Genomic DNA, 19745 nt, shown 5'->3' on the forward strand with positions numbered 1-19745 from the left:
CTATATATTTCCATGAAAGAGAAATATAGTTCGAAGAGCCACTGATGAAGAAATCTAAGGAGAAATGATTGGCCATGCCCTGATTTCTGTAATTATACAACTTATGAGAAATATCTTTTCAACTCATGCTCTGAATCAATCAGAGAAATATATTTTCCCTTTGCCAAAAGCAGAAGCCCTGTTCTCAAGCTGCATGAATATGTTTTTGTGTATTTAATGGGAGCGTAAAGACTGCATTGCCTGTGGGAGGGGGAGCTCAGCACTGACCATTGCGGAAGGGGCCACTCCCCTGGCCCGGGAAAAAGAAATATCATGTGTCTATTGGGATTTCCACTGCTCCGGGGGCAGATTTGTGGCAAAACCTCCTATATTGCCCACTGGTAGGCAGAAAGCCTGTATGCCCCTTTTGTGAGGAGGCATGGCCCCGTGCCAGGGTGGGCTGCCCCCCTCTTGGTTTCTGCCCTGGTAATTTCGAGTTTTCTCTTGGGGGGGGCAGATTGGGGGCAAACACTACAACATGCCCTCCAGGAGGGCCTTAAGACTGTGTGCCTCTTCCGGAGTGCAGGCATTGGTCGATTCCATTGTGGGCCTCTGCATCATTTTTGTTGTCCGCCCTGTATTGTCCTGAGTACCTATTGCCCAGAGGAGCAAGGGGTATTGGCCCTTGACCCGGTGCCCACCCCAAGAAAAATAAAACCCCGGTGCCTAGTGGGCTTTGTACCCCCATGAGGGATGCATATTAGGGCAAACCCTCCTATCTGCCACGTAGGTAGGCATAAAGATATTGACTGAAGCTTCAGAATTGGGGCAGGGCCCGATGCCAACACAGACTACCCTAACCCTTTTGTTTTCTGCCATGCAGAAAACCCTGGTGTCTAGTGAGCTTTCTACCTCCCATAGGGGCAGTTTGGGAGAAAACCACCCAATGAGCCCCTCCAGGGTGGCAGTCAAACTGTAGTTCCTTGGGTGGGATGCGGCAATGGCCCTTGATCCAACAGTCTCTCCCCCACAAAAATACAATCCCTGGTGAGTCTAGTGGTCTTTCTACCCACCCCCCTTTGGCGAAGGTAGACTGGGACAAACCCCCCTAGAGGACAGTAAGACTATATGGGCCACATAGGGTGTGGGCATGGCCTAATGCCAGCGTGGGCCACTCCATCCTTCTATTTTCCACCATCCATAAATCACTGGTGTCTAGTGGCTTTTTTTTTAAATCCTCCCCTCCATGCCACCCATGAAAGTGAAAATTGAAAGTGGACCATGCCATTAGTGCTATCTTCTTTCACTTTGCTTTGCTGTGACATTGGCACACTGCACACTAGGCCTTTACAAAACGTGATGTAATGGAGCACTCAGCAAGAGGATCCTCTAAAGAAGTTAAATCTGATTTCTTCATGATATTACCTAAAATGTGTAATCAGGACCCTTGAGAGGAGGAGGGGGTTGCTTTGTAAAGTGAACATTTTTTGTCGACATTCATTTATAGGATTATTAACCACAGCATATGTGATCAGCAATCTAAGTTAGACTGTAGGGTTGCAAACTGCAGAGCTGGTAATAACACACAGTTAATAGCTCCCGTCCACCTTATAGGTTAGAGAGGAACTTTTTTCTGTCAGCAGGAACATCTCAAACTTGAGTAGCTGCGTTTAGATGTGATGCGTGTGGAGGTCAGTTGGAACAGGTTAAAAAAAACAGAACGTGATGGTTGGATATAATTACTTGGAACTGTGCTAGATTGTACACTAAACAGCTTTTTTTTTTACATTACACACATTTTGACACATATTTACAATTACATTTGAGAAACGGGAGATACACCGAGCTGCTCAGAATGACATGCTTTTAGTACACATGCTGAAGACAGAATTATATCCCATTTTGAGGGTTACCAAGGCCAACATGAGTTTATATGACTAGGGGAATAATAGCGGTGTCTCTCCAAATTCCAAAAATGTTACAGGAGCCTGTGGATAATAATAATGTCAGCTTTTTTGCAGCTCCTCTCCTCTTCGACAAGGAAAATAGGTGTTTGTCATCATTACGCAGAAACAATTTTTGGGAAAAAAAGAAGCTTCATGGGTGCAAATTTAGGGCCCGATTAGGATCGCGGACGGACCCCTGAGGAGGAGGGAACGTCCGCAGGGGCTGCGGCGTTACCTCCGAGCAGGGTGGCGGTCTCATCCACTATCTTTAACATTGCGGCGGGTGCAGCTCACCCGCCGCAAGGTGAAAAATGCATGCATCGGATTTGCATGCACAAAACTGCAGACACCGTCCGGTGCCTGCTGCTTTGTGCACGCAAATGCAGGGGGGTACCATAGGTACCCCCCATGTGCACCCCCCACCCCCCCTTCACCCAGGGGGCACGCAACGGGCCCCGAAGTGACAGTCCGTATGCCTTTCCACAGCAGGAAAGCCGACGCGGAAAAGCATGTCTTTCCCACCATCCTAATATGGCTGGCGGTGCCTGATAGACACCGCCACCATATTAGAGCTTTTCCGCCGCGGTCGGAAGGCGACCGCGGCGGAAAATCGGCGTTCTCGTCCCCCCCAGCCATCCTAATCTGGCGGGGGGACATTGAAGGCTCCGCTGCGGAGAATCCGTATCCTCCGGGCCGGAGGTGGCTTCCGCTGGCCCGGGGGATGCGGATTCTCCGCTAACCTAATGAGGGCCTTAGTTAGGTCTTAAAATCTGAACTGTCTTTAAATCGAAGTCAGTTGGGAAATAAAAACAGGTGTGTGTAGCGCTCTTATTACCTGCTTCCCCCTTTGAAAAGCATAAAAGGCAAGGATGGACATGTTTCATATGCGTTGTGCTCTCTCCCTCTATGACCGTACTTTTCTCTGAAAACAAAACAGCGAGGGACTATACAGAAAACCACTGTCATTGCCACTGTTCTCCCACTTCCAATCATACCACAGATAGTGAGATATCCTGTCTGTGTATCTCCAAGCAGAAGATGAAAAAATAGACAAGTCAAAACTACCTTTCTCATAGCTGATTCGCCAGCACGCTATCCGTGCATGTTCATCACTGCCTTCATTTTTGTGTACCTGTGTTGCATGTGAGTGTTGGAATGGAGGCGGAGCTTGTCAGCTCACGGACAATCATGGGGTTATCAATGTCTCGAGTGCAGCTGAAAGTCACACACAGGCAATGCCACAGCTAAGCCCCTGGTCCCGACTACCAGCTCAAGAAATTGGAAGACAGGCAGGCGAGAATAGAGGAAGTGATGCAGAGGGGATGGGGGCATACAGATGCTGAACAGTGGGCAAGTTAGGCAAGGAAGAGTGGGTCACGGCAGTGCAGAGGGATGAAAGAGTCATGAAGAGCGACATTAAAATAATGTGTTGGAGGGGGGTGGGGGCGGGGGAATTCAAGGAAAAGGCACGGAAAAGACGAGGAAACAGCAGAAGTTACAAAGAGCATTTAAGTCAAGGAAAAGGGACCAGATATTGGAGAATTAGTTAAAGGAGTAGGGAAGTGTGAGGGGACCACGGCACCGTCAGCGCGGATATCACGTCGCCCCTCCCGGTCACAACCACCATTCCCTGTTGCCCGGACAACCAAAACAACCAGGACTCCACCCCTTTCTCTTTCCCTGCAGGAACCAGTAACTACGCAGAACACAGCGGAAGTGCATCCCCGCGACCCCGGAAGTCCCTCCCCCTTTCCGGAGGCGGACCACAGAAAAGCCGGAAGACCCAACAACACAGCGTTCAAGCAGGAAGACTCGTGGAAGGAGACGGCGTGCGAAGAACCCCCGGAGAAGAGAGACGATCCCGAACCAGGAGACGAGGTCTGGACGGAGGACTGGTGGAGTCCAGAGGAGGACGCTGGAGAGCGGCCGCAACTCAAGGACGGAGTTGCGGCGGGCCAAGTGAGTACCAGTTCCTCGTGTGTGTAGATAGTAGGCGGTACGAGTGTCTGTATATAAGTAGTCTGTAAATATCACCCTTGTACCATAGAGTTCCCCCTTCACGATTCACCGCGCACTGTGAATAGAGTAAATACGTGTGAGAGTGGCACAATCACGGCTGTAGATAAAAACCTCCCCCCACGTCCTGGCACCAGAACACGCTAACCCCTGTCCGAGCTGTCTCTTCCCCTCTCTTACCTTCCCCGCCCTTTCCTCACATTCATTCTAGCCCCAACACTCCGGTGAAGGAACCAGGATCTTACCTTCGGGTTACCGACGGATCTAACGGCCCCTATTTTCTCTCTCCTTTTCCCCCCCCTCCGAGGAACCACCGTCCGGGAGCTGAGCCGATTGCTACCTCAAGGACCAGCCCCGACTACAGTCAAGACCAACAGCTGTCCCTGGACGTTCGGCACAGGAAGACTCCTCACCTCGGACCCGGAACCTGCAATCCTTTGGAACTCTCTTTTCCCTTGTATCCTACCCTTGAAACACTGTACTATAATAAACACCGGCTACGAGATAGCCCACTACATACGGCCTCCACGCTTGTTATTCCGGTCCGCTCCCCCCACCCGCCCACAGGAAGATAGAAGCAAAGGTGCTGTGAAGAAGACACTAGAGAGCGAGATCAAGAAGAATAGAAACATACTAGTTAAAGAGGCAGGAGGGAGACAGAAAAGAGGCAGGGGACGGAAATAATAAGAAAGGTGTGGAGGTGATACGAAAGATGTGAAGTAGGCAGTGGACAAGAGGAGAAAAACGGGGAGGGATGAGGAAATTGCTGTGGCCTTAACAGGCTAGACAGAGAGGTACAAAAAGGTAAGACAGAAATAGGGAACAGATTAATAGAGAAACAAAGAAGTGATAAAGGTTGGATGGTCGATGAGAGCGCTAGAAAAAAGAAGGCAAATGCAAATGAGACATTGTTGCTGAGAAGAAAGATAAGTGGAGTGAGTAAAGAGGCAATAAGTATAGGGTAAGGAGGCAAGAATAGGGGGATGGAGTTGACAGAAAAGACGAGTGGGTGAACAGAGGAAGGGAAGGAAAAGAGCAGCGGAAGAGAGGCAGAGAAATAGAGATATTGTATTGGAGGGAAGGTAGGTAGGAAAGAGCGGCAATCAGACAAGAACGAAAGAGACATAAAGACAAGCAGGGGAACCGATGATAATAAGCAGAAGAGCTTGGACAGTTGTTAACAGACAGCAGAGGACTTAGGAACATGCAGGTGTCATGGCAAAAATGGGCAGGTGAGAGAGGGGCACGATGTGCTGGAAAGAGAGAAAAGAGACCTAGAGTTGGAGGATACAGGGTAGAAAGGGTAGTGTGGTTGGCTTTGATGGTGACAGGGTCCATTACGGGGTCCATTACCATAACTTGCAGTAAGACTCCTGCTCACCTCATTTTGTCACTGAACTGTCAGAAAATGGCTGGACAGCAAGTAGAAATGCAGTCGTGCCCTTTCTTTTTCCTTGAAGAAATCGTATTCACCTTTTTGGTTGATTGGCAAATTCAAATCCAATGAACTCTACATAAAATGTGGGAATACTATGATTTTTTTCTAATATAAAACGCTGTAGGTCATACAGTTCACACACTTTGCTTCCTTATCCCTTCCATTTTTAACATTAACTTTTCTAGATGCTTTTCTCTGAAATGCCTATTGTGTTCAATCTCAACGTGCCATTAGAAATGAGCCCAAAACTACCTGGCAATTAACAAGATCACGTTAAGATCTTATGACCAATGTACAGCGACAGATAATTTGCTAAGTGAAGGCGCGTTCCAAGTATGCTTGTTTATGTGTAACCAAAATGCACCTATGGATCTCACAATGACAGTCTCAGTGTCTTGATCTTATAGACAGACTTTTATGAGTGACTGTAAGTGAGTTTGATAAAATATGTAAATTCGGGAGAAACATTTCTCAAATTCAAGGGCATTTTGCAGGTCTACACATGTGTTCCCATCACAGATTAAACACAGATGGTCAAAGACCTTACGGATTCTTATATACACACCTTTCTCCCCGAAAATCCACCTCTTGTGAAGACTGGTAGTAAAGAAAATGGGGGCCTGAGTGATGCACATGAGGAAGTCGGCGATGGCCAGGTTAATGATGAACATGTTCGCCGGGGTCCGGAGGCTGCGACTCCTAGAGAAAAGGGGCGAGACGATGCAGTGGCAGGGTTACTAAAAGAGTGTGCGTACAACGAAGGGGGTTTACCCCCACAAGGAGCAGTGCAAAACAAGGCAGTTGAAAATGATTTGGAAACAAATAACATCATGGGTCGTATCACAATGTGCTTCACTGCAGTGGCGTAACAAAACTTGAACGCCCTCCACCCCCACCCCGCAATGTACATGGATCCCCTCTCACTTAATCAGGAGCTATCAGACCAGAGTACTATGCTGAAGGGGCCCCCTGAAGCTCGGGGCATCCCACGCAGTGTGGGGCTGCGGGAGCCTATGTGAGCCACTGCTTCACTGGTGCAGCGCAGAGCTGAGCGCCTGTTTTATGCATTTTCGGGGCCTAGAATGAATTCATTTAACCCACTATTTCTCTCAGTGATGCTTTAGTTTTTTTCCTCGTAATTCTTTATTGAAAGTTAAAGAACACCATAGCAATGTTAGTAAGCCACAGCAAGACATAGTCGCTGGGGTCTTTTGTCAACAAGTAACAAGTAACAAGTTTTTATTTGGTTTGGTACTCCACTGAGGACCACAAATAATATATAAAATTCGATTATTACAGCTTTTAAAAGTTCTCATGTTAATACAGAGATAAAAAAGGTTTTAAAAATGTATAAAGATTATAACAAACTAGTTCATTAGGGGGAGTTTTGCAAGCGATAATCAATTCCTTGACGGTGGTGATGCGGCATCTGAGATATATAGGATACAGATATTTTGCTCTCGCCGCTACTACTTTTAAATCAGGGCATTTGAACAGTAGATGCTCTAAGTCCTGCTCCCCGCCTTTACATAGGCTACATATTGGTGACTCTTTTTGATGCATTTTGATGTTAAAGTTTGGGTGTGTAGAATGCCCAACCGGAGCAGGATAATTAATCTCCTAGCGCCGTGAGTGAGATTAAAATCTATATAGTTCTGGGTTTTCTTAAATACCACTGATTCAGCAAAGTTTTTATATAAAATTAATTTGGCGTAATGCGATGAGTCAAGGTCAAAGCTTAGTCTGGGGGCATAGCATTTTAAAAAGAGTTTCAATTGAGGCGGTGTCCAAGTCAGCAACAGATCAGTACTAATATTCGCCAGTTTGAAGGCAAAAGACATGTTTTTATAAAATACGTGCTTCGTAGAATCACTATTAAAGGTCTCTGTTTTAAGCAGGGAGCGAAGTGTACCATCCTTTACATGGAGCAGGTTGTATGCCCACCTAATAATGTTTGCGATACCTCGAGAGTAAGAGCTCGTAAGCGATAGTTCAAGGCGGAGTGCTTGTACTGGGATAGACTACGCTACTTTTAGCATTTTCCTCAATATTTTTCCTTCTTTTAGGTCCAGGAATGTCCACTGCTTTATAGGAATGTATTCCAAGGCATACTATAAAACTGCAGGGATCTTCACACTGTAGACTTTAAGCAGGGAGGAAAAATTTCTATTTCCCGAGGCCGCGTATAACCTTAGCAATGCTCCTGCATGCACCTCTGATTTTCTCGACAAGTTTAGAAACTGGCGGTTGTTTTTTAGTGACTTAGTGAAGATCCTACCCAGATAGGTATACTCCTCAACTTCTTCGATTTTTTCGTGACCAAGTCTCCAACAATATTTACTGCTTTTTTTCTTCCCTGAGAAAGAGACTATTTTTGTTTTGGTTAAATTTGGTATTAGAAAATTTTCCTTAGTATACTTATACAGGGCATCCAGATCGTTTTGCAGTCCAAAGGGGGTTTGGTCCAACACTATAATATCGTCCGCGTAAAGTAGGGCATGAACTTTTTGGGCAGCTACCTTTGGTGGAAAGTGTAGTTCTCGCTGTAGATGCTGAAGCAAATCACTGAGGTATAAGGAGAACAACAATGGGGCAAGGAGGCACCCTTGCTAGAGTCCGTTAGGGGTTGGGATCAGGTTAGTCAGGCCCTTTTCCCTCCCCATTTGTACTTGGCACCAGGTGTCTGTATGCAGTGCAATTATAATTTGTAACAGCTGCTGAGGGATTCCTAATTTCCTCAGTTTTTTCCATAGGGTCACTCTATCCACTCGGTCGAACGCTGTGGTAAAGTCGATGAATGCTGCATACACAGGCTGGGATTTAACCACCACATATTTGTCAAGGATAGTTTGTAACATCGCGATATTATCTAAAACTGAGTGCTTTGGCCTAAAGCCTGCTTGGTAGAGCGGGATCAGTCCCTGTGTGAAAGCCCATTTTTTTAGTTGATCCAGAACCTCTGCAGCAAAGATCTTTCCCGTAGCATCCAGTAGTGCTATCTGCCGGTAATTGCCAGGCTGTTGTCTCGGTCCCTTTTTATATATCAGTATGACAATGCTACCCTTCCAAGATTTCGGCAATTTCCCTGTATTGAGGATGAAATTGAAGAGGGGAGATAGTATCGTGCTCCATCCCTTAGGGTCAGTCTGAAGGACCTTAATAGGTATTTGGTCTGAGCCGATGGCTCCTGTTGTTCTTGCCTTCCTTATATGCATTTCTGCGGAAAAGGGTGACACAGTTCCAATGGGTGAGGTGATTCCTTCGCAGTTGTTTGTGGGAGTTATAGGCTTTTCATAGTTAGTATTTAATTTATACAAGTTGGTCAAATATATCTCCCATTCTTTAGGGGGGACTGGGATAGCTTGCAAGGCCTTTTTTGTGCCTGTTTCTTTAGCGGGTCTTTGTCATTACAAGTACATATGTGCCATTTGCAAAGGGAAACTGCACAGAACAGAGGGAAGGGGGAAGGGAATGGTGGTCAGAAGGAACAGGAAGTAAGGAATAAGAAAAGGACGGAGGGGAAGGGATGGGTGAGGATATAATAGAAAAGGGAGAATCAAGGAGGTAGGCATTGTTCATAGTGTATGACATTAGGATAGATTATGAGGAGGTAGCCCCAATATTGAGACCTGTGATAAACAGTGGACTAGTTCGAGGGAGGGCTGAATGCAGTAAAAGATGAGGGATCTACATCCAACTGAGGATATCGTACAGTAGGTTGTAGTGGCAATTATCCTCACAGGCGAAGGCTTTATTTTTAGACAGCACGGCTCAGCAATAGAAAGAGACAAACTTTGCCCACTGCTTCAGAGCTGCACTACCTCAAAATAAAGTACTAACTCCCGGGAATATCGGGTTAAATTGATTCACTTTATGCGTTGGAGGTGCATAAAACAGGAGCTCAATTTTGTGCTGTGCCAGAAAAGTCACTCATGATACTATCCAGCGTCCAACAATCAACATACATTTGTCCAGTGGTTACTTTTAGTTGTTAAAACATCATAACTAAAATTCACAAGTCTTTGTGATTAATTTGACTATGACATTGACAATGGGTAACCAGAAAGCGAGACTCTGTTAGATTGAGGACATCAACCATCCACCACACTCTGGTATTTCAAAGTTTTTATTTGACCTATTATTTGATTACTGAGGTAATTTGCATTATCCTACTGTAGGAAAATGGCGAAAATCAATCGGACTTGAGGTTAGCATTCCAGAGTACCTTTTGCACATTCGCCTTTCAAATCACAGATGCTGCAAATCACAGACATGGTATTCTGCCATTGGAGAGACCTACACGACCAGAGCAGGTTAACAGCAGCTCCCACCACAGCCGGGTAGGGCAGACATACACAAATTGTGACATTACATTTTTATGTTGCACTTTTAAAAAGAAAGTGATTGATAGATCAGAGAAGTTTTAAGGCATGGGTAAAGTGGGCTCTGGCCCAGGGCCCCCTCCTTTTAGGGGGGCACTTATATAGCTATCTCTGTTCTGCAGAGAGTCTTGCCCTAATGACCTTGAATAATTCTTAAATAGATTGTTGCAAATAGCATTTTCCTTTATTTATTTTTTTAAATCTGGATAATGTGTGGGAGTCTATTAGACATTTTGCAGACAAATATGTTTATTTTTCATGCAATATCCACAAGAAAAGCTTCTTTCAGATCCAAACAGGGTCTCACATACGAGAAATGGGAGTGTGCCACAGAGATTATTTGCAGTAATATTAGTGAGCTGTTGCTGTGTTACAATATTGAAAACACACACCACTATCTGTGAAAACTGAGCTAGTGTGCATGTGCCCTGCCAGTGACCTGGCCAAAGAGAGTACATTAAAGAACTGAAACTGGATCATGAATTCAAACTTGATCCCAACAGGGGCCCACACAATACGTTTGGCCCATGGCCTCCAAACTCCTTAGTGCTTTGTATAGTCTGTCTACGTAGCAGGCAAAGGACAGCTGTCTACACCAAAGTCACCTGTGCACCATATTTGAAATTCAAAAACCCTGCGATTCTCCCTGCATAAGTAACCTCTCATCCCCAGCTCCTTATCTCACTGTGCGCCTACACCTAAGACTATTCTCCCTACCCCACAGAGATGAAAGTTTGTGTCTGGCTTTGAAAGCGCACTGCTCAACATGATCTAGACTGTTCTGTCACTTTCTGCCAGTGATCTTGGCAAGTTAAGGGTCTGAAGTAGGTACTCTACAATTGTTTGAGGTTTCAGAGCAAAGACATTGGCTCTGATTTTTAGGGGAGGAAGACAATGTGTACCCTAATCCTTACTTGAAGGGGGCTATGGCTACCTCATACAAAACTATGGTGAGCTAGGAAGCTTTGCGGCAAATATTTCTAACTCACAGGCAAATTTCATTTGATCTGTATTGATGTAGTACATAAGGCCTAAAAAAAGGGAACGAGAGACCAATAGAGAGAGAGAGAGGATTTAAGGAGAGAGGGAGAGACAGGTACATCTAGTAGAACTTGCACAGAGTGACTTGTATCCAATGGAAGACAGAGGCTTCTTTCACAAACTGTTGTATGACGTTTTAGGATCCGAGTACATTTTCCCGATTCATGCCCTTATATAGGTACAATTCACATTGCCCTATTATAGGCATAGAAATCATTCCCTATTTAGACATAGCCCATGCAGTCCAAATACAGGCACGGCTACTTCCACCCGTACCAAAACATCACAACGATTTCTTGGAAAATCGGCTTAAGCAGTCAGGGATCTCCCCTCGCTTGAATATTGATTTGTCCAAGAACTTATGTACTTTACAAAGAACTACTATTCCCTTGGGGTTCTTTACTGATGTTATTATGCCTGACTTTACGTCAAACTAGGCACCTTCAAGGTATAAATATGCCTTCACTTGCTCTAGCAAGACACGGTGGTTCGGAGCAGTTCGACTATCTACTTGCCCGACGACGCAGCTCGCTACAGCAAGTGCCGAAGGAACCTGACCCTCCAGCTGACACACTGATTGAGAAGCTGTCCTTTCTCTCGCTGAGAATCCAGTTTCAGTGTTTCCAAGCTCCCCTTGTGGGGTGTTGTGAAATCGAGCCCCGAGACAGAGATACCAGACCTCCTTCATTCTAAAACTAAGGTATAGAGCTGATTAGAACCTAAGAGAAATCTTGGATAGATTCTTGGCAAAGAAAACTAAACCTATGCTACACCACACTTACTTCTTCCCTCGTACTAGACTTAGGTTAGGTACATTGGGGTAGGCGTATTTTAGAAGCACCAGTTGAGTACTTTTAGTCATTATTATTTATGTATGTATTTATCTATGGTTTAGAAACCATACAATGCTCTTACAGTATTATTTTATAATATTGTTCTAGCTGTACGCATTATACTTTGCAGTCTGCATTACGATTGTAGCAGTTTACTTTACTTGCATGAGAAAGAAGACTGTTCAATAAATCTTTTATTGAAAACGCCCGTCTCTCTATTTCTCTGCACCTCTGTTAAAAACGAAGCATGCACGATTGACTTAGTGAAATACTTATCTATTGTTTCCGCGACTCTAGAGATACATTTCTTATTCTTGGGAAACAAAGTTGTCAGTTTATGCGGTTGTCAGAAACAAATCCCTTTTTGTGAATTCGAGAAAGTTTCTAGTGACCTCTGAGCTAGCTGGCACTCACTATTAAGTTTAATATATTCGATAGAGACCCAGTCGATCTCAATCCTACATCTAAACTATAGGATATATTATTCCAATGCGCAGAGCCTATTGGGAATATAGGAACTACACTACAAAACAAAATGGTGATTAGTCTTCCTGGTTGTTTTTTTCATCAGTTTTGCTTTTGAAAAGTCATAGAAAATATGCCCCCCAAAAATTTTCAACATGCTGTCACCCACAACTAACAACACCACAGGACCTCGAATGAGGCTGCCCTCTTCCCCCCTCAAACATATGACCTTCAATTACATCCAACACACCAGATCCATTAAGGAATACTTCTTCATGAGATGCCTCAATGTGTGTCTCTAAGTCTTTGCCCCTCCCTTCTGAAGAAGGATCCCCAGTCACTTTGGCTTTCCTACCTCAGTCCTAATCACCTATCAGTTTATTATATCCATCACTTCTACACAATCCTAAGCCTGAGCTGGATCTGTAAAGTGTGGAGCAGCGTAATTTTAGCTCCACCCTTACATGACACCAAAACGCAATATGTACATCCACTTAGCATCATATACTCTGTGTGCCTAACTTTATTAATGGGAAGGGAAGTATTAAACTATATTACTGAAATGCATTCACTTTAGAAACGAGTTATTCATAAACGTGTGCGCATTAATGTTTAGCCTAATCATAAGGAAATGTAGTTCTCGTACATATTTTAACTTATTTCTCAAGATATGTTGCATTTGATTGAAAGCGTATTACACAATGTAAGCATGACCTCATTTATCTAAGTTACATTTAATTTGCTCCAATTATTTTGAAATTATACATGCACGTATGCTTATGTTTTCAAGTGCACATTTAGAGTTCACCTAAGCTAACTTAACTAGGCCTGAATGTGAAAATGCATTTTTCTGTTTGCCTTGCATGTTTTCACGTCTGCAGATATAGTTTCAAGGCTTCATTAACTAGAGAATGGAATGTGTTGTATTAGTGAAAGCGAGGCTTGAGAAAAAAATCAGAAGGCCTGATGAGCTGGATAAGGTGTCTATTCATCATGGTTCAGTAAATGGTATTCTATCCAAAGGTCTGTGAATGCCCAGGTTTCGTGAGATGGGAAAATGTTGAAATGTTACATCCGTGCATGTGAAATGCAATTCTATTGCTTCCTAGAAGTGTGGTGTGAGGATCAAATTATGAGAATGTATCTATCACCCACATGCATCAAGGGTTTTTGCATTCGCAAACGGTGCGAATCGCAATTTTCGGCCGTTTGCGAATGCAAATCCTTTTTTTGGGATGCATGAAGGTTTTGGCTATTTTCGCAATTTAAGAAATCGCAATTAATTTGCGATTTCTTAAATTGCGATAGCATTTAAGAAATCGCAATTTTGCGATTTCCTAAATGCTATGCATGATCATTTTGAAATTGCGAATTCGCACTTTGGAAGGGGTAAATTAGCATGAAGTTAAACTTCATGCTAATTTACCGAAAACTTTCAAACATGCACTAGTTGCATATTTGAAAGTTTAAATTTACACACACACATGTCCTTGGGTCATTCATGTGTGTGTAAATTGTATTTAAACTTACATTTCAGGGGTGCAGGGAGGGGTTCTTTGGACCCCCCTGCACCCTTGAAATTGCATTCACATTTTGCGAATCGCAATTTGAAATTCGCAAAATGTGAATGCCTTCCCATTGATTCCTATGGGCCTTTTGGGCCATAGAAATCAATGGAAATTGCGAAATCGCAAATTAGAATTCGCATAATATTTGCAATTCGGTAAAAGTTGCGATTTTTACCGAATCGCAAATATTTTGCGAAAATATACATGCATCCCATTTTGCGAATTCCAAATTGCAATTCCCTATTTTTCGCAATTTGGAATTCGCAAACGGCCGGATGATGCATGTGGCCGTGTGTGTTTTATTCATGTATACACTGTTAGAGTTTATAGCAGATCCCTTTGGACTTTCAGAGGTACAGACCTCTCTGCTTGCCCTGTTCTTGAGAGTGTAAAGCTATATGCTAAACTCTTTTTTCCTTTTAGAGGTTTTCTACTGAAAACCACAGAATGCTGATACTTTCCTGCTCCACCTTCCTATTCTTTAAATACTTCTATGATTTTTTCATTAGAACCCTCTTCAATCCAAACTTATAGCCTTGCTTAGATGACGTCAAGACTTTTGCCAATTGTGCTTATGTGGCTGCGCATGTTGCATACTGACACACTCAAACTGAATTTACTTTGTTGACTAACACTTCCTTTCTGAACTCTGTACCAGAAATCTGCTTAATTTGAATTGATTTGAGTTGATTACTAATTTGTAATAACCCCACTTAACTTTAGTTACCGATTCCTGGTTTTTATTGTGTGGTCAAATGGGCTACACAGATTTGAATTGTTTTATTGAGTGGTAACTCCTCCACTCCTCAATCAACCACAAATATCTGTCAAATAAGAATTGTAACTGTGTGCCAGAGCACCATCAAGAGCTAAGACTTGCTCACAATAAAAACCCTCAACTTGGAAGGAAGCACCAACATAAACTTCCCTTATTTCACCCCTTTCACTGTCTAAAAACAATGTTCAAGCTGGTTGAACTGTGATGATAAATTGGGAACAAAAATTATATTTTAGATTTTTTAAGGGTCACCTGGAATATCACTTCTCTGTGCCTGCAGTTGAACAGTCTGATTATTATTGCTCACATTGGCACTCTGTGTGAGGGCTTGGGCATCAGAGACCAGGGTGTCCTCTCTACAGTTTCTTCATGGCCACCTAAGATGGCAGCAAGGTCTCTTGAAACATTTACATGGAGGGGCCCTCAGTACTTTCAGGCAATATCACAATCCGCATGTGCTTTCTGCAGGAGTGGACATCGGAGTTCTATGGACCCACTTCCAATAGTCCTGTATGTTAAACAGTGAACCTTCCCTTTAAAACCCTGCACCACAGCTTCAGTAAAGAAGGCTGACATTTTAACCACTGTTTAAGTTTTATTCTTCATTCACCAATGGGGCACATGCATCATTTAAATAAAAATGGTGGTATATACCCGTGCAACAATTGTAGCGTGTGTCATCTCACCCAACATAGCAAAACACTTAAACTGGAACCCAGTAAAACGTGGACACAACAACAACACACCAACTGTAACTCCAGTAATGTGGTGTACCTCATCACATGCCCGTGTGGCCTCCGCTACGTGGGCATGACGACACGAAAAGTGAGGACCAGAGTGATCGAACACCGGAGCACAATCAGGTGCAAAAAGAACATCAGCAGACTAACTGACCACTTCTTGCAAAATCACCACACCCCCAATGATATGTCCTGGAGGGTCAATGAACAATTTGACACCAACCAATGCGATAATGAAAAGATCCTCCTTACCAAGGAACGAAGACGGATCTATTGTTTATCTACACAACATCACGGCTTAAGGATTCCATCCCGTGGTGCTCCCTGAAACTATAATTAACTTGTTCCCCTTTTGCTGAAATTGACGCCCTGGGAATGCACCCTCACTTTACTCCCTCCCCAAAAGTACTTATCCCTAGCCGTGAGATGTATTACACCCAGCAATAGTGTTCACACTTTTATATATATAAATAAATAAATATATATATATATATATTTATATATTTATATATATATATATATATATATATATATTTATATATTTATATATATATATATATATATATATATATATATATATCAACGCTCCAAAGTACACGAAAAACGAGTCACTGCAGAGAACGGGTGCATTATACACGGCGACGTGTCCGTGATATTAATGAAAGCTCCAATGTTTTCTCTCCCTTCTGAGAAACACAAACAGCACTCACGGGAACAGTGGCAAAAAAGTGGGTTTATTTACGCCTTAGACAGACGCGTTTCGAGAGAAACTCCCTTCTTCTGTGTCAAACATTTGCGCATTACGCGCCGACATTTTTAAAAAGTAGCTCGCAGTCTAATGACACAAATGAGGGACTGCGCGCTCTTTGAATATTCATGGGCGCCATCTTGTAAGTACAAAATACATTACATTACATGCATATTCATGCCGTATTTTTAAGTCTAAGTCGCGCATTTATATTGCGCCTTAAACATCCTAAAACATATAGTTTTAGTCTGTGTTATCTTGCCGTGGATCGGCAATGCAACCCATATAGGTTGCCACGTCCCTCATATTTTGTTGTCAATAAAAATACATACAACCATTAAGCTGCTCTATTCAACACACGATTAGTCTAATCTAAATATCCCATATAAACATCAATATTTCATTTCATCTTACGAGACAAAAGCATGAATGACAGATCCCTGTCATTATGTTCAAAAATTCACATAATATCGAGCATATTTTTTCAAGAAATACTTTCATATGTCATCATTACATCATGATTCATTACTGTACTTAAAGTTATTGTTCCTATAGCTTCAACTTCCTGATTTCATAGTTCATAGATGTACGGACAGATCCTCTCCACTATTGAGTCCACCCGGTGCCTTCGACTGCATATCCACTATATATCTCGACTCCAGTCTCCTAAGTTTTAATAACCTGTCCCCCCCTCTAGGGGTGACAGGTACATGATCTAAACAAAAATACTGAAGGAGATTTCTGTCGCTCTTGTGTTTAATCGCAAAATGTCTGGCGACGGGGTATGCAAAATCTTTCTTGGCTCTGGCCCGCATGTGCTCAAGTATCCTCAGATTCACGGGGTTAATGGTACTCCCCACATAGTTTAGTTTGCAAGGACACCTCAGGCAATATACTGCGTAATTCGTGTGACAGGACAGGAATTTAGTTATTCTTTTACCTCCCTTAACTCCATTTACCTGGTAAGTGAGTACTCTCCTACTGAAACACGCTTTGCATTTTCCGCATGGGAAAAAAACCCTTGCTTCCTGTAGAGTACCTTTGGTGTTAATTATGGGGTCCAGATGACAGGTGATCCCGTATGGATCTTGCTTTCTTAAATGTTGTCTGTGGCCTGGGGGGTATATCTGAACCAATAATATGATCTGTCTTCAGGACATGGCAGTGTTTCTTCATGACAGATCTGAGCCAACCTGCATCCTGTGAGAATGCGGTTATCAGTCTAAATTTGCCCTGATCAACAGGAGGTTTAGTTTTTTTCTCAAATAATTTCTCCCTAGTCAACCGCTCTGCTCTCTGCAGGGCATTATCCAAAAGTTCAACCTTATATCCCCTCGCTAAGAACCTCATCGTACTGTTACTTGCTGCCTTTCAAAAATCACTGTCCAATGTGCAGTTACGTTTCAGTCTTAGAAATTCCCCGTACGGAATACTTTTAATTAGACTTTTAGGATGACTACTTGAAGCATGCAAGGTGCTATTGCACGCCGTGGGCTTTCTGTACAAAGATGTCTTGATTGTGTTGTTAGTTATTTCAACACTCAAATCCAGGTAGCTAGCTGCCACTAAGCTTGCCTGTCCTGTGAATTTTAAATTACAAATATTATCATTCAGTACATTTATGTAATTTTCTGCCTCAACGATCGACCCATCCCATATCAGGAACAGGTCGTCGATGTACCTGTACCATGAGACAATCTTCTCAGACCAGACCTCATTTTTTGGGGCCCAGGCTACCTGCTCCTCCCACCAGCCCACAAATAAATGTGCGTAGCTGGGGGCAAAGCAGGAGCCCATAGCCGTTCCTGAGATCTGCCTGAACATTTTGTCCTGAAAAAGAAAAATTGTATTCAGAAGACAAAAATCGATTAATTCCAATAACATCTGATTATGTGTAGCATGCTTCAATGATTTCTTTCTCAAAAAGTATTCCACTGCTTGAAGACCTTGTGTATGGTCTATGCACGTATATAGACTAGTGATATCAAGAGTTATAATACAGTATGATGGTTGCCGTTTTATTTTTTCAATATGTTCAATTAAATCAACAGTGTCTCTGATGTACGATTTCACAGTAAGAACTGAATCAAACAAAAAGTGATCCAAAAATTTAGAAAGACTTTCATTTAACCCCCCGATAGAAGAAACTATGGGTCGTCCCGGTGGTTTGTCCATATTTTTATGTATCTTGGGTAGATAATAAAAGGTAGGCAGGATTGGGTTGTTCGTTTTTAGAAAAAGATATTCATCCACATCAAGCATATGTTTGTCATGCCATTTTTTCAATAGGCAGTGTAGGTTATCAATAGTTTCCAGGTACGCTTTTTTAGTCGTTGGTTCATAGCAATATTCATCGCCCAGTTGTCGCATGGCCTCCTCAATATATTGTTCCGTTGAAAGAAGAACAATATTCCCCCCCTTGTCTGAGGGTTTACAGACAATAGAATGATCATCCATTAGATCTTTTAAAGCTTTTCTCTGTGCCTTCGTTAGATTGTCTAACCTTCTTTTTGATGGTTTCTTTCCTCAGAAATTTCTCAGCTCCCTGATGATTAGATCCGAGAAGGTATCAATCGCATCTGAAGGTAACTGTGGAAGACACTTGCTAGAAGGCTTCAATCCACTGTTCGGTGCATCTTGTTCAATGTCTATATTTAATAATCTCTGCGACAACGTAGTGGGTTCCACTGGTTCTCCTTCACTACTTTCCTTTCGAAGATTTTCCAAAAGTTCACATGCCGTGAGATCATTCACATTAAGGAGATCTGTTTCTCTGTTGGTAATCCTCATAAGTCTGTTTTCTTTGGGAGTAGGTTTGATTTTATAAAACTTGTGTAGTTTCATTTTCCGAATGAATTTGAAAAAGTCTATTTTTAGTTTAGGTATAATCAATACCATCATTGGGACAGAAGGTAAGTCCGAACCTCAAGATGGATTCTTCATCAGATGTCAGAGTTCTATTTGAGAGATTGACAATAGTCAGGAGATCTTGGTTGGTTACCACTTGCCTCCTCTCTTGCTCCTTGTCACTCTGGCATTTTGATTTTGTTTCGCTCTCCCTCTTCCCCTTCCGACCACCTCTTCTGGTTTTCCTCCTTCTTCCGGGGGTTTGTTCCCCCCCCCCCTTAGCCAATTCTGTCGGATGAGGTTGAACTCCTGTTGAAAAGGAGTTTTCTGTACTGTAGCAGAGGGGCCCGCCACTTTATCTCCAGACTGTTCTTCTTCTGTAATTTCTGACTCTGAGGTTTCTACCCTCTGTGCAGTTGTCGCTTTAGATGCCTGATTTCTGCTTGCCATGTCCTTACGTGTTTGTTTGTACTTCTTCGCGAAAGTTAGGACCCTGCCCGTGGCATAGTCTCTTTCGTCGCGATCAAATTTTTCTTGTTTGCGAATTTTAATTTTGGTCTCGTACTTCTCCAACCTTTTCTTCATTGCCTGTCTGAGTTGATCTTGCTGATCTTTCTCTGAATTGGCAAGTAGCTCTTCCTCCAGACCTTCGATTTCCTTAAAGGTACGATCTCTGTCACTCCATGCGAACTGTACCAAGATTTCCAGCATACCTTTGCACAATGATTTAATATGTGCCGCACAAGCTTCCAAAAGAAGCGGATCCGGATTTTCGTATGCTGTCACCGTGAAGATGCGCAGGCCTCTCGGGACCCTTTGTACCTCAATATAACCTTGTAGTGAGGTACCCTCCCACCATTTGCGCACCTCCCTCTCGTACAGTCTCTCAAGTTTCATGTATTGGTTGGCCAAAGTACTTTTGACGGTGACATTGTCTCTAGGAGGTTGCTTAATGTCTGGATTC

The 19745-nt window shown here is 43.1% G+C and overlaps 1 protein-coding gene across 1 annotated transcript in view; it reads right to left on the minus strand.

Annotated features, from left to right (window-relative positions):
* OPN4 (opsin 4) overlaps positions 1–19745 on the minus strand; it is a 944045-nt gene that overhangs the window by 522839 nt on the left and 401461 nt on the right. Inside the window, exon 3 of the mRNA XM_086920132.1 lies at positions 5945–6078. Coding sequence (XP_086776258.1) covers positions 5945–6078 — 134 coding nt within the window. The remainder of the gene's footprint in view (positions 1–5944; positions 6079–19745) is intronic.

This window comes from Lissotriton vulgaris, chromosome 5 (genome assembly GCF_964263255.1).
Source record: "Lissotriton vulgaris chromosome 5, aLisVul1.2, whole genome shotgun sequence".
Taxonomy (NCBI): domain Eukaryota; kingdom Metazoa; phylum Chordata; class Amphibia; order Caudata; family Salamandridae; genus Lissotriton; species Lissotriton vulgaris.